This window comes from Lycorma delicatula, chromosome 7 (assembly GCF_047948215.1).
Source record: "Lycorma delicatula isolate Av1 chromosome 7, ASM4794821v1, whole genome shotgun sequence".
NCBI lineage: Eukaryota > Metazoa > Arthropoda > Insecta > Hemiptera > Fulgoridae > Lycorma > Lycorma delicatula.
The window spans coordinates 135,408,030-135,422,513 of NC_134461.1; the positions used below are offsets into that span (position 1 = coordinate 135,408,030).

At 34.9% G+C, this 14,484-nt stretch overlaps 1 protein-coding gene across 2 annotated transcripts in view; it reads left to right on the forward strand.

Annotated features, from left to right (window-relative positions):
- Nucleotides 1-599: 599 nt before the first annotated feature.
- The window catches only part of tow (target of wingless repressor), a 135,570-nt gene continuing 121,685 nt past the window's right edge, over nucleotides 600-14,484 (forward strand). The window contains exon 1 of one of the 2 annotated variants that reach the window (XM_075371736.1): nucleotides 600-1,113. In XM_075371736.1, the coding sequence (XP_075227851.1) occupies nucleotides 1,038-1,113 (76 nt within the window). In that variant the 5' untranslated portion in view covers nucleotides 600-1,037. The remainder of the gene's footprint in view (nucleotides 1,114-14,484) is intronic. The other variant, XM_075371738.1, reaches the window with a different exon arrangement.

A 14,484-nucleotide genomic window follows, 5' to 3' on the forward strand; every position in this document is an offset into this window, starting at 1 on the left:
AATTATTGTTTGTTTTATTTACAAAACGGTAAACTATTTTGTTCATCGAAAAGTAAGTTTAAAAGAAATATTTAAAATATATAATCTCTATGAATATATATACGCGTACAATCTAAATGCGTAAAGGGCTTTCGTATTCCACGAATTTTTTACAGGGCATATGAAAAAACAAACTAAAAAAAAAATATTATATTTTTCAAACCAAAAAATTTGTGAAACTTTTTAATACCGCTTGTTTTGTAAAAATTAACAATTAATTTCATTATTATTAAATCTGATTAATGTTTTTTTTTTGTTTTATCAGTCAAAAATTGTAATGAAAATAATTAATCAGCCCAATGTTACAATGAGGAATAATAATAATAATTTTTTATTACGTTTACAGTTATATATATATAAGATTCACTATTACTTCATTAAATCATACACTAATAATCAATATAGTCATACGCTCCAGTCTTTATGACTGGAATAATAATAACGAAACAAATCAGATTTGTCTAGTTAACACAATATTCTAGTGTTGGTATAACTGCAGAACGGTTAGCGCGGGCCAGTCTACCCGGTACAGTAGCTCTGTTGTGTCGTTAACTTAGCTAGCAGATTGTATATCAGTGTTTCTTCCTTTTTTTATTTTATTTTATTTACGATTATTAGTTTGTTCGGCGGTCGTATTCGTTTATTTAGTCGGTAAACTAACTGCACTTAATTAAGGAAAAATTGATTTGTTTCTAATTATTACGATTACGTGTAATTACGTATTATAAAAAAGCGATATGTGTTTTACCGGTTCGATAAAAAGATTATAACGTAAAATAATAATATTGCATTTTTTGCTATAAAAAATATTTTTTTTAAGCGTTCTCTTATATGCGACGATTAAATGAACGAAGTTGCGATTAATATATTTTTTTAAATTTAATTTTAATACTTTTTTCGATATTAATTTCTAAGATCTGTGTGGATGTGTTCGTCAAAATGCTGCGTTGTTTGTTACCGATGGAAGTGTATTTTCCTCCGTGACGATTAAATTAGAGATGGGCTGCGGACAAAGTCATATAGCTATCATTTATCCGAGGAAGTCTAAGAATAAGGATGGAAATAAAACAAACGGTAAGTTTGTAGCTTAAAATTTACGAACGTGTTAGATCGCATAAGAAATAAAAAAAGGGGTTTGCATTCGCATGTTTTGCGTATTTTTTTACTCGGAATTACTCATAATTAAAGATGTTAACGATCAAGTGAGCGGATATTAATAAATTTACGTTTTAATAAAACGTTGAAACTTTGAACTTACATCCGAGTGTAATTTAAAAATGTAGTTCTGTTTATTTTATAATTAACCGCCTTTTAAAAAGGTGGAGGTTCTTGTTTTGGATAGTAACCGATTTGATTTTTTTTATGTATTTTCAAATCTCATTATTTAGGAATTGATACTTATAACGTAATGATACATCGATCGATGTCATTTAAATATTCAAAATGGTGCGCGCGCACGTGTGTGCAAAATTGTAAAATCGCTATATTATTCAAAAAAGTAAAACAAGGTACGTTATATAGTAAAACATATATACGGATATTGTGAAAAATATTAATTCTGAGAATATTACTTGTACGTAATAAATTATGTAAGTGCTATTACGCATACGCGGGCTAAATAAAATAGTCGCAAATAAAAATTACTAATCTGCGTTAATACTACGTAATTCTACTGAGGAAATACGATTAGGTCTATTAAAAAGTTTTCGCCCAGCGGAATCGTTGCGGTGGTGATTATCTACTTTTTCGGATTCTATCTTTTAATCTGTATTCCTTTCGATTTCCTAGCGGAAAATAATTAAAAGATAAGGTATCCTGTCGTTATCCGTACTATAAAGCCGTTCTGACCCCGTTTGTTATTAAATTCTACTGTCGCGTAAACCGATAAATATCCCGATCTCAAAAAAAATATTCTAAGATTTGAATAACTTCAGAGGGTTCCTTTAAGTTTTCCCGGGAAGAACTTTCATAGATCCAAAATCTCACTCCCTGATAATTAATGACTGATACTGCGCAAAAGAATTACCGTTTATTTGCGTGTCTGTTTAATTTCACGTCCTCGAACCGTAAAACAAACGGTTGTATTCGTTAATATTATTTCTAATATATAGTATAAAAAATAGAGAGGTAAAAACATAAATCGTTAAACTGCGATACTTATTCCAAACCTTTCCTGAAAGCTCACTTAACATTTTTATTTTACTCGATAACAACCGCGTTGGTTTTCAGCTCAGACAGGCTGAAGCTGCAACTTTCAGATAAATTACCGGTATCGCGGAGTTCGTTAGAACTTCGTCGGTAAGAAAAGAAACTACGTTTACAGTTCTAAACGTGACCGAATGTAAGACTGAAATGAAAGCCGGATAAATGTAAGCGTGAAAACATTATATTTCGATTCGATTAGATTTGTAATTAGGAATACTTTCAAAAAATACCTCGAATTTTGTTAGACGACGGTTTTTTCCATTTGATGAACCGCGGTACTCGAACATGTCAATTTATTATTTTTTTAATGTGACTTTACGAATCGCGCCGCTAGATAGCAGTACTTGGTAGTACTATTTAGCGTACAAAAACTCTATAATGTACTTGAAATAATAAAATTTAAAGGAAAATATACTGCAGCTTGTTTTAACGGTGAACGCTCTTATTTAAATGAAAGTACTAGAGACGAAACAATTTTTTAATTCCCATCACTTCTTTAAAAAAAATTAAAAGTGTCAGTTAAGAGCTGCTAAAAAAATACAAAAAAACACGAACAGTAGGAAAGCGTGGCAAATGTGGTAACAGAGATTTGTGACGTAAAACAGAAATAAATGCGATCGGTAAAATATTTATTCTAAAATTAGATTAGAGCTATTTGAACTAATCGATGGAGAAATAAAAAAAAGTTAATTTAATAATAATATAAAAAATGTGCCCACGGATACGATAAAAATCGAGGGTTTCACTTTCAAAGTAATAAGTGCAATACTACATCACGGATCTTCGATTCGTGAAGGTCATTATACTAGTTTTATTAAAAAAGGAAAAATATGGTGTGACGTGAACGATATGAGTATCAAAAAAAAAAAAAAATTGCCAAGAAATTAAAAAAAAATGTATATTTGGTTGTTCTGGAAAGGCAATGAATTTTAATAAAAAATCCGTAAGATAAAAATCAGTAATTCATTTAAGAATCTAACAAAACGTAGTGATATTCAAAAAATATTACAATGAAATTTTAAACCGTACGGTAAGAGTCTCGCAGATGCCATTTCTTCCGCTCAAAAAGCAAACATTTCTGTAATATAATAAAACTGTTTTTACAAAACGATAATGATATCAAAAAAGGTAATACACTACATTTCTATTATCAAAATCTGTTGTTAATTTAGAATTGTGTTTAAAAATACACGTTAAATATATATAATAGACAACAAATATACAATAATAGTTAATAAACGATGTTTAAGCGTTCCATACAAAAAATTGAAAAATTTGTTACAAAACGTTTACAGGCCCGATTTCATTTATATGTAATACATATCGCATTTACAGAAATAATAGAATTCTTATGATTATTCGTCGTTTAATAAACGAAATCGTTCCGGTAAGAGTTTTGTAGCAAAGTTTTCTAAATTTTGCGCGGAACGTTTAAACATCGTTTATTATCTATTATTGCATGTCTATTGTCTATTACATGCATTTAACATGTACTTTTTTAAACAAAATTCTAAATTAACAACAGATTTTAACAATAGAAATGCGTCTTACCTTTTTCGATATCAGTATCGTTTTGTTAAAAACAGTTTTATCTGTAGTACAGAAATCTTTTTTTGAGAAGAAAAATGATATCTGCGAGACTTACCGTACGGTTCGCAATTTAATTGTAATTTTTTTGGATAAAATTTACAGACGGCTAATCGGGATTCATTACTATTGAATAATTAATAGCACAATGCCGTTTAGATCGTATTGTTTACGGTAAAAAGCGGTATCTAGAATACATTTCTAAAAGGGGTGAAGGTGAGAGAAATTGGCGACTCGTTTATACGGAGAATTGATGCTAATAATTTTTAATGAAAAATCGTACAAGAAAATGCGATAGTTCCTCTTTTAACACGCGATTCCTATTTCAAGAAAGCGCATTTCGCAGAACACCAGGAAAACGGTAATACCGAAGTAAAACAAAATTGAAAATCTTCTGTTGTAAAATCAGAAAAAAATTATTTAAAACGATTGAGATTTCATATTTTTCCGTGTAATGTTAATGTAAAGATAGATAGAGAGGAAGGTTTAGAATAAGAGGGAAAACAAGCCTCCGCCTTCGATCTGGCGGTTGGAGGAAAATTAGTTTTTTTCATTCTACGTACGACGTTCAATAATAGACCGTCTTGAAAAAAAATAACTAAGGGTGGGTTTACCCGTTTGAGTCTCACGACTACTACCTCGACCCGGATACTAGCGGGTCTTCTTAAACAGATCCACTAATTTATAAATAAATTGCACCTTATTAGTTTTGAAAGTACTCTTGAACAGCGTAATTTAGAAAACTGTAAATAACAAGATAATATTCGATAAATAGAACGCATTTTACATTTTCCTTAATCCCAAAGGCTAACTTCATAATTTTAAAAATATTGATTTTAAAAGCGAGAGGGTAGGGTTAAATATCGCCGGTGAATTTCATACATACTTCGCCAATGTTTTTAACGGTTTTGTACTTCACTTACAAACCAAATAAATACTCGTAACTTCTGCTCTAAACTATTTTTTACTTTATTTTAGTTTCAAAGATATCGAAGGAATTTTCAGGACAATATTTCACTCGCTAAATGCTAATAATGAACGCTAAGAATTATACGATTAATAATTTCCTATTTTTCCGAATAGGTCTGCAATTATCATTTCAATTCCTTCTGTTCTGATTTTACTCTTTCCCCTCCAGAATTCTTTCATTCCTTCACCGCGCTGTGTTTTTAATTCTTCTGTCAGCATATTCGGTCTCTTTTCTTTTTTGTTTTCATAAGAACCTCTATTCTCCGGACTTTTTCTCTAAATTTATTTCTACGTTTGGTTTATTTAAGTCTTTCTTTACTTGTTTTATGTGTAATTTACAAAAATCAATTTATCTGAATTCATTCGAATCTTATGTCCCGCAAAATTTAGTCTTCTTTTTCGGATTGTGATATCTAAATATTCAAAATTTTTGTCTTTTTTCTTCAATTTTGTAAATTTCTTTACTCGACTTCTTCTGTATCCCTCTGTGGGCCGCGAAACATCTAACACTTTCCTTCGGTTTTAAATTCTTAAAATTTTCTTCCGGTTTTTAAAAGCGATTCTAGATTTGTTACGTTGGAGGTTCCTGTCTCATAACCGTAATACGATTACCGGTTTCAGTGCTGTAATACAGCGTCTTAATTTTGCATATACGGATACATTTTTTGAAGTTATACTTCTTTTGGCGCGTTAGGAGAAACCGATCAGAGTGTATTAACAGATAGTGGAAGTTGCGCGCGCCGATGTAACACACCATCAAGATTTGCGCAGGCCCGAGCGATCAGTTTGCACGCGCTGCGTGTAGTGTCTCATTCGGTCAGTCTTTCGATGCGATTAAATGATTAGTACGTGTTGTAAACGTAACAGATATTGAATTATAATAAATATATATTTATATACACGGATTTCTGAAGACGAATATTTTAAACTGTGAATATTGTCGTTCTTATTCGTAAAACATTTTTTATATTGCGGCGTATATTTATTATCTTTTTTGTGAAAATTGCGTATCAAGATTTGAGGTAATTTACGTATTACTTTTTACGAGTAAAATTATATTTTTTAACGACACAGAAAATAGCACGCATCAGATAAATTCTTGACTTTACATAAATAATTTTAAATTTACCAAAAACAAAACTTTTGATAAAATAAAACTATTTTTATCGTATTTTTCATATCGTAACCCTCGTGCCTATTCAATCGTCTTCCGAAGAATTAATGGAACTAAACTAATCGAATTATATTTTAAACCGTGTAAAATAAATATTATTTAATTTAATTTAAGTGTGGTGTTTATTCGTGGTGTTTAATATCGTCTATCGATCGTTTGACTCGGTTCAAATCTGTTTGAAGCGTAAAAAAATTCTCTTTTTATTCACGCCAAAGAAGTATAACTTGTTACGTACGTACGTACGTAAGTACACACGAGCATTTTTTCTTGTCGTGCATATTTTTAGTTAAAATTTCAATCTCAAAAATTATTTTCCCGCTTTCAAACGCCTTCTTATCCGAACCGTTTGAGTTATTATTTCGGTTAGATATCTAAATCTATCTGTATGTTTAATTTTTCAAAATTTGGTTTTTTGCTTTGTTTAGAACTTGTCATTATTTCTGTTTTAGTAAAACAGGTTTGTAAACTGACTTTTTCGGCAATTATTTTCAAAGTCTCAACTTGAGAAATCGTCTTTTTTTCTGAATTCGCCAGTAAATCCATATCGTCTGAGAAAACTAAACGTTTTACTATTATTTACCCTTTCCCCTGCCCCGATACCAAAAGCAGTTATGTTAATATTCCAAAATGTTTTCATTATCCTACCGTACTAAAGGGTATCTGTATACGTGTCTGTATATACGTACAACACACATCCGTTCCTCTTAGCTTAGTCTGTAAAACACCCGTAGTCCGAGTGATGTAATTCCGTACAACAATAAGTAATAATGTGCTCAGATAACAGGCACCGGAATGTACCGATCGCTAGCGGAAAATTCCGATTCGTTAGTTCACGTCCCGTGGTGATTAGGTGTATACTTGTTATATTAATATATATTTATTACTTGTATTTGTTATTTATACTTGTAATATATATTTATTTCTTCGATATTTAATCGATATACGAGTATATGCGAAATATGGTAAAAATCCGTTATATGTCCAGACTTCAAAAAAAGTGTTATAGTAATGATACCAAAGAAAGCAGGGGCAGATAAATGTGAAGAATACAGAACAATTAGTTTAACTAGTCGTGCATCAAAAATCTTAACTAGAATTCTATACAGAAGAATCGAGAGGAGAGTGGAGGAATTGTTAGGAGAACACCAATTTGGTTTCAGGAAAAGTATAGGGACAAGGGAAGCAATTTTAGGCCTCAGATTAATAGTAGAAGGAAGATTAAAGAAAAACAAACCGACATACTTGGCGTTCATAGACCTAGAAAAGGCATTCGATTACGTGGACTGGAATAAAATGTTCAGCATGATAACATGCTGGAAGGTGACAACATGATAACCGTCGGATCTACGAATCACAACGCCGGTACTGCACTCAAACGGAAAGATTAAACACCCGGTATATATCTGTTACTCCGGCAAGGTACAACTTCCACCGCTTAAACCGTCACAGGTACCTCTTTGTAGTTTACTCACGGTCGCCGTCTCGAGCGCATAAACTTTACGGATCGTATTCGAAAACGTAATATATATTTTCAAATGATATCTTTTGGAGTCAAACGAGTTGTAAAACACGGTTTCATGCCGGTTTTCAAAGCGCAGGACCAACAAAAGTACCGCTTCATCGCCAGCATATACATTTTTGAACGGGAAATATTCTGAATTTCTGCAAATATATTTTATCGGTGAAGACGAGAAAGAAGCGCTTGTGTTATTCTCTGCGATTCCCGATGTCGGACCGGCTTTACTAAAATAATTACAAATAATGCTTGTTGTAGTCGATTCCCGCCGATAACCACAGGTACCGCAACAATCTACGATCACCGTAATCAATCGTAATCACCCTTTCCGTCTGTATTTGTAAACGTTCTATTACGATCTTTAAAACCGGTATAAGAGGTATTGGGATTAAATATAGCCGCGACGGTTTTAAAACTTCATTGCCGGCTGTTTATTGTGTTCCGAGTTATAGGTAACCGAAATAAAATTCATAGAAACCGGCATCAGGGAATGAGCAGCCGAATAAAGAATAGACGTATTTTTAATTATAAAATGTAAATAAATAATAAAACCGGCCTAATAACGTAAACATCTACTGTCTGTTAATCGAATTAGATCGTTTGAATCGTAACGTATTTATATTTTATCTCGTTAGAGATATATTAAACGACTACTTACATAGTCCGTTATAATTTAGAATTAATATGTTCGGTAAAATTGCTTTTGACACTAACAAGTCGACACCGTTAAATATCTACGTTAAACTATTACGTGAATTATTTCATTACCGATTTTAATATAATTATAACTAATATGCGAGGCCAGAAACATTTTAGTGCGCTTACCTAATCGCTTAATTAAATGCGAGAGTGAAGGCAAAGCGGTAAGAGGTGTGAGTGCATCCATCGGTTTATTACATGCTTCGACCGACTCCGTTCTAAATTTTCATCGTTATTTATCATTTTCGTGTATAAATATTTCAACAATTATTGCACCGATGTACGGGTAAATTAACGCGTAGGCTAAATTTTTAAACACGTTACATAGGTTTAACGTGAAATTTTGAATACGTGCAAAATCAGTCGCAAAATCGTTCGCTAAATTATATCGACGTATTTATTCTACGATTAAAATTAATTAACGTTTATAAAATTTACGGTTTCCTCTGTTTTTATCTCGTCCTGTACCGATGACGTCATGATTTAGAATCCTGTACCTTCTCGTTAAACGACACGTATTCCAGATCGCAAACTCGTAGCGGCTGTATCGGATCGTTTGCGAATAACTATAATCAAACTTATCTTGTCGGATTAAATTTGGAAAACGGTTTTTCTGATATTTTATCGAACTGCGGTCTTACTCCGGTTATTAAGCTCGGCTTATTGTTATTTTTTTTTTTTTTAAATTCTACCAGTACGAGATCGATCGTTCCGCCTGACGTGTAATATTAGGATCTAGGTTCTTACAACGCTTATACGTAAATGTTAATAATTCTTTCCGGAAAATGCACCGTCGGAACTTGTCGGTTTTAACTTATATCCTTCGTAAAAATGCCATCGAGTTATTAATCTCGATGCCGATTCGAATAATAATCAAACCGCTAAGCGGGAGTATTCGTACGATCGAATTAAAAAATGTTTGTTACGTATTTATTCCCGTATTTCTATAAGAGACTTTTCTAAATGAATTAAGTATACCTACTTCGATTTGAAAATCTACAATAAAATGTTCGCGTAAATTTAAAACTTCACTTTCAAAACGGGTTTGAAGGAAAGCCAAAAAATTTACGTAATTAAATAAAGTCCAGGCTGTTTACATTTACGGTAAATTAAATCAAAACAGAAATAGGCTGACGATTTTTAAAAATTTTTTAAAGCGATGAAGATCCTAGACTTATACTTATAAATGGACAATCTTTACCGAAATGAAGAGAAGTTTGTTATTAAAAAATAACAATATCCATTCGTATTAAATCGGACAACACGTTAAAACGTGTTTAGCACGACAAGCCCCTTCTTCTTACAATTCCAGCAAAAATTTCGTCATCCCTTCCGTAAGGGTTGGTCATATCAAAAATTGTTTCAGACAAACGTTTTAGGTAATGTTTAGAGGACTGCGAAAAGTCCTATTTGGACTTTTTTGTTGTCTGGAGCCGTCATGACCGCTGCTTCCAGGGAGCCGTCTGTTAAACGCAGGCGAAAACCCGAGAAAAAGTGGTGGTCCTTTGACCTTTGCGTGCTGCGCGGAAGAGTTAGGTCCGCTAGGAGAAGATACCAGCGTCGCTTTCTAACGGGGACTGTCGTTGGTGACATGCGCGCTGATAGTCTGCGGATCTACCGGCGCGCCCGTAATGAGTACGCTCATGCCAACACGGAAGCCAAACTCAAGCTTTGGCAAAACTCCATGCGCGAGTTGCAGCGCAGCCCCTGGCAGCTCGCGAAGTCGTGTTACCGGCAAAACCGATTGCACGTGCTGTCCAGTGTTCGATGCGGGTTTGGTGGTCGTGACCACACTTTAACATCTGTAGCGACTTACCAGGCGTTCCTGGATACTGTTTCCAGATGCTCCGGAGGCTGAAGCAAAAGTCGTAATTAGGGCGGGTGAGACACCATTCCCTGATATATGGCTTTGAATCCCGTTGATATAGACCGAATGGCACTGAGAAAGGCACCGGGGATTGACCAACTTGATCCGGATGTTTTCTATCATTTGCTGTCTGTCATAAGAGAGCCGCTTGGCAGGCTGTTTTCGGGGTGCCTAGGCTGGGGTTTCTTTCCGACTTGTTGGAAGGTGGCTTTGGTGAGGGTGTTCTTAATTAAAATCAGAAAAGGATTTGAGTGAGGTCAGCAGTTATCGACCCATCAGTCTCTTGTCGGTAATCGGAAAATTACTTGAAAGGCTGGTTGTGGACGGGTCTGGGAAAGCATCGATATGAACTCGCTTCTAAATCGAGGCCAGTATGGCTACATGAAAGGGATTGGCACCGAGGAATGCATCTTAAATGCTCTTGCCGAGGTGGAAGGCGCCGAGTGTAAATTTGTTTTGGCAATTTTTATTGACATAGAGGCAGCATTTCCTTACTTATGTTGGGTTCTGTCCTCTATGAGCTGGAACGCCGCAATGTTCCCGTAGCCCTACAGGCCGAATACGTGACTATTTTTCTGACCGCACGGCTTTGTTTAAGAATGCGCACCTAGTTGTGGAAAAGTCCATCAACAGGGGAAGCGACCAGGGAACCTGGTATTCGACGGATTTTTGGACTGACATTCCCGGAAGGGGTCACTACCCAGGATTTTTCCGATGACTGTCTCCCGTTCGTTCGTGGTAACGTACGACCGCAGCTAGAAGACCGGGTGCAAGCGGCGTTTTCAACCGCAGAGGGCTGGATGAACAGTCAAAATTTAAATATTTCTTTGTCCAAGACGAAGTTTATGCTTCTCAAGGGTGCAGACAAATTATCATACAGTCGTAACCCCAGTATTAAGTATAAAGGCCGTTTAAGTACCTAGGTGTTTTGTTTGATGAAAAGTTGCTATTTGCAATCACATTAGGCAAGTAGCGGCGGACGCCGTCTCTGTGATGCACAAACTTAGGAGGACTGCTCGAAAGGATTAAGGGCTGTCGGACCGTCACTTGTAGATGGTGTACCGAGGTGTCTTCGAACGAGGTGACTTCTTACGCAGCGTCCGTTTGGGCGCATAGGGTGGAAAGAAATCGAGCACTTATTCAAAATTGTATGCACTGTTGTTTTTAAAACAACCTGCTACGAGACTACCGTTGTATTAAGAAAAGCTCTCCCAATTGATTTAGCGGTGAAAGTTCGAGCTGCCATGGGGAAATTGCGAAGAGGCAGTGAGGCCGAAGTATTTGGGATGAGGTTTCGAGCCAGGCCTGTACCGAGCGGAACTGTGATCTCAATGCACCGGTTCTAAATTTCGAACATTTGCCCATCTCTCCCCTGCGGAGGAGGCTTTACAGCCTCGTGATGGAAGCATGGCAGCAGGAATGGCACGCCACGGTTTAGGGAAGGTCCTTGTATAGATTAATACAGGATCTGGGGCGATGGGGGTATGCCTTTCCTTCGTTTTTAAGGGTAACGGGAGCCCGAGTGCTCTCCAACCGTGTAAATTTAAACCAATATTTGTTTCGGTTCGACCTGGCAGCTGATGGCTGTGCGTCTGCGGGGAGGCCGGACATCACGTGTTCGTTCAACCGCCCAGTTCATGGGGGGCCAAGAACTCAGGGCACCCTGGAACTTAGAGGTGAAGGGGAAAATTGGCCACTCACAAGCGACGAGTCAATGCGGCGAGAGCCGCATTGTCGGACCGTGTGGAAGTTCCTTGATGCATTCGCTTTGTTTAACCGACATCAGTAGTCTGCAGACTCCAACCTCGCTGCTGTAGGAAGCTAGCCGAGAGATATGGCAGGCTACCAGCCAGATTAAGGCTCCAAGCGCTTTAATGGTGGACAGGTACTTGCTGGCATTCAGCGGCCTAGGCGTGGCAGCGAATTGCTGTCTTTGATGAAATAAATTTAATTATCGATAGTCATGTATGTTTTAGTAGTTGACAGGGGGCGCCTACCCATTTTAGTGATATATCACAAACGGGCGGTGGGACACACAAGCGAGTGGTGTACGGTACCACGCTTATACCGCTCAGGCTTTTAGATTAGCTTAGGAGCTAGTTAGGACACTGATCGCTCAACTGTTTCGAGGCTCAGTAGCCGTTTGTGGCACAGACGTTTGATCTTATGCTTTAGGGCGACCGAACAGGGTGGTGGGGGAGAAATGCCAAGTAAACAAACCAACCAACCAACTTGTGAGGCCGCTCTTGTTCATTGATAATTTTGTATTCTATTTATTTTTATTTTTTTATTTTTATTATCTGGGCTCTTTGCATCCTGTAAGTGTTCTTAATGTTAATATATATATATATATATATATATGTGTGTGTGTGTGTGTGTGTGTGTGTGTGTGTGTGTGTGTGTGTGCGCGTGCGTCTGTATCTTGAAGTTTTTAATAGTCTTTTTGAATAAAATTTAACGTCTCTTTACACCCTTACATATGACGAAGCTGATGGTGATTTGAACCTCCTTTTAAAGAATTTGCTGAAGGCTAATGATCTTAGAAGTCGATGCAAAAAAAAACAGTAGTAATACCATTATTTTATTTTTTTTGTAAATTTTATACTTGTGGATTTGGCACTTTATTTTATTCTGATCGCTTCAAATGAGAAACAAAATATAAGGGTTTTACGTATTACTTTTATCGATTAATAGTGTAAGAATAAAAATTGAACGTGAATAATTGCAGTTACATTTCGAAAATAGGTATTCTAAATATCTTACAGGGAGTTCTTGTCAAGGAACATTTTAATTTTTAATCCTCTTTTAATAATTCACAAAACAAAATTAAGAAAAATGAAATAGGCTTGAAGCTTCTACGTCCCTGTTTCAATATTATTCATCCCTGTTCGTACTCAAGGTATGTTTTATCGTAGTATGTTGTCGAACGCTTTAATAAAAGTTAAAATCAAACAAAAGCTATTTTTAAATTTTTGTTTAAATATTGTAGTCGAAAAAAAATACACGGTTTTTGTATGTAGTAAATAATTAGATCATTAGCTTCTACTTGTTGTTTTTAATCGAATATAGGTTGATGTCGATGAAGAATAACACGTTTGCTATATGACTCACTATTTTTATTTTAGCCTTTGGAGTTTATCACACGAAATTTATTATCTTCTGTTGGTGTGCGTGTGTTCATTTATTTTTAAAATCTTTTTTAAGTCTCTTGAAACTGCGCGATGAAAAACTTATTTTAGTGTAACGTACGTATTTATCTCTATTGATTTTAACGGTTCTGTCGGTTTCTGGTTCGTTTCTGTTCGTCGGTTTAGGTTATTATGATGTTTTTTATATCTAATATTAGGAGTTTAAGTGGGATTTTTTACAGTATCTGCTTTTACGAGTTTTAATTTTTTCAGTTTATTTTTAGTTTTTTGCTGCGTATTTATGAATTATAAATTTTTCTTAGAATTTTATATATTTACGTTAACCGTATCGATTCAGGCATTTCATTTAGATTTGCGGCCGTTTTTGCGCGTGTTTATTATAATACTAATCGAGGGCAGGATTATAGAAAAATAAATTATTTTAAGTTTGGTTAAAAATAGATCGTTAAACGAAACAAATTATTATTTATTTATTATTCGGTACCGTAACCGAAACGGTTGTAGCCGATCTGACAGAGAAATCAGCCGCTAATAAAAACTGCGAAGCTCTTCTATCGGAAAGAGAGCATCCCGAGCCTTAGTTACTAGGGAGGTTAAGGGCTCAAATAGTTTACCGCTATCTTCTCTGAGCTGAAAATACTGTTTCTAGTATCCAAAATTACTTGAGCTATTTCGTCGCAAAGCTAACCGAGATGCACGTTAAACCTTTAGGATATCTCAGTAGCGGTTATGAATATCTCTACTCTCAAACAAGAAATCTCTAACCGACGCTAACATTTGCTTATTTAATCGCATAACTTCTGAATTATTTACGTACTGCGCTTATTGTTTAATACATGTTAAACCGTTAAGCTATTAAAAACATCGAAAACCTCCTTGTTGAACTTTACCGTTTATGATCTATTTCTTTTTAACTGATGCAGTTGAAAATAATGTTTGCAATTCCTGTTAACTATTTTACCGTGTAATTAATATTTTATTATTTAATTATGTTATTACATTTATATTTAATATTTTACCGTTTTACCGTGTAATTAATTAATTTTTTAAAACGTCTTTGAATGATTTATTAGAGCAGAAAAAATGTATGAAAGTTAGCACATATTCAATCCTGCACCAATGTACTCGTTAAAATATAACTCTATGGCAACGTTTTGGGATATTTGAACAAAGATTATTTTAAAAAAATGTGTGTGTGTGTGTGTGTGTATATATATATATATATATATATATAAAATTTTTAACTCCTATTTGTTACGTTACGTACTTCCAAAATGCA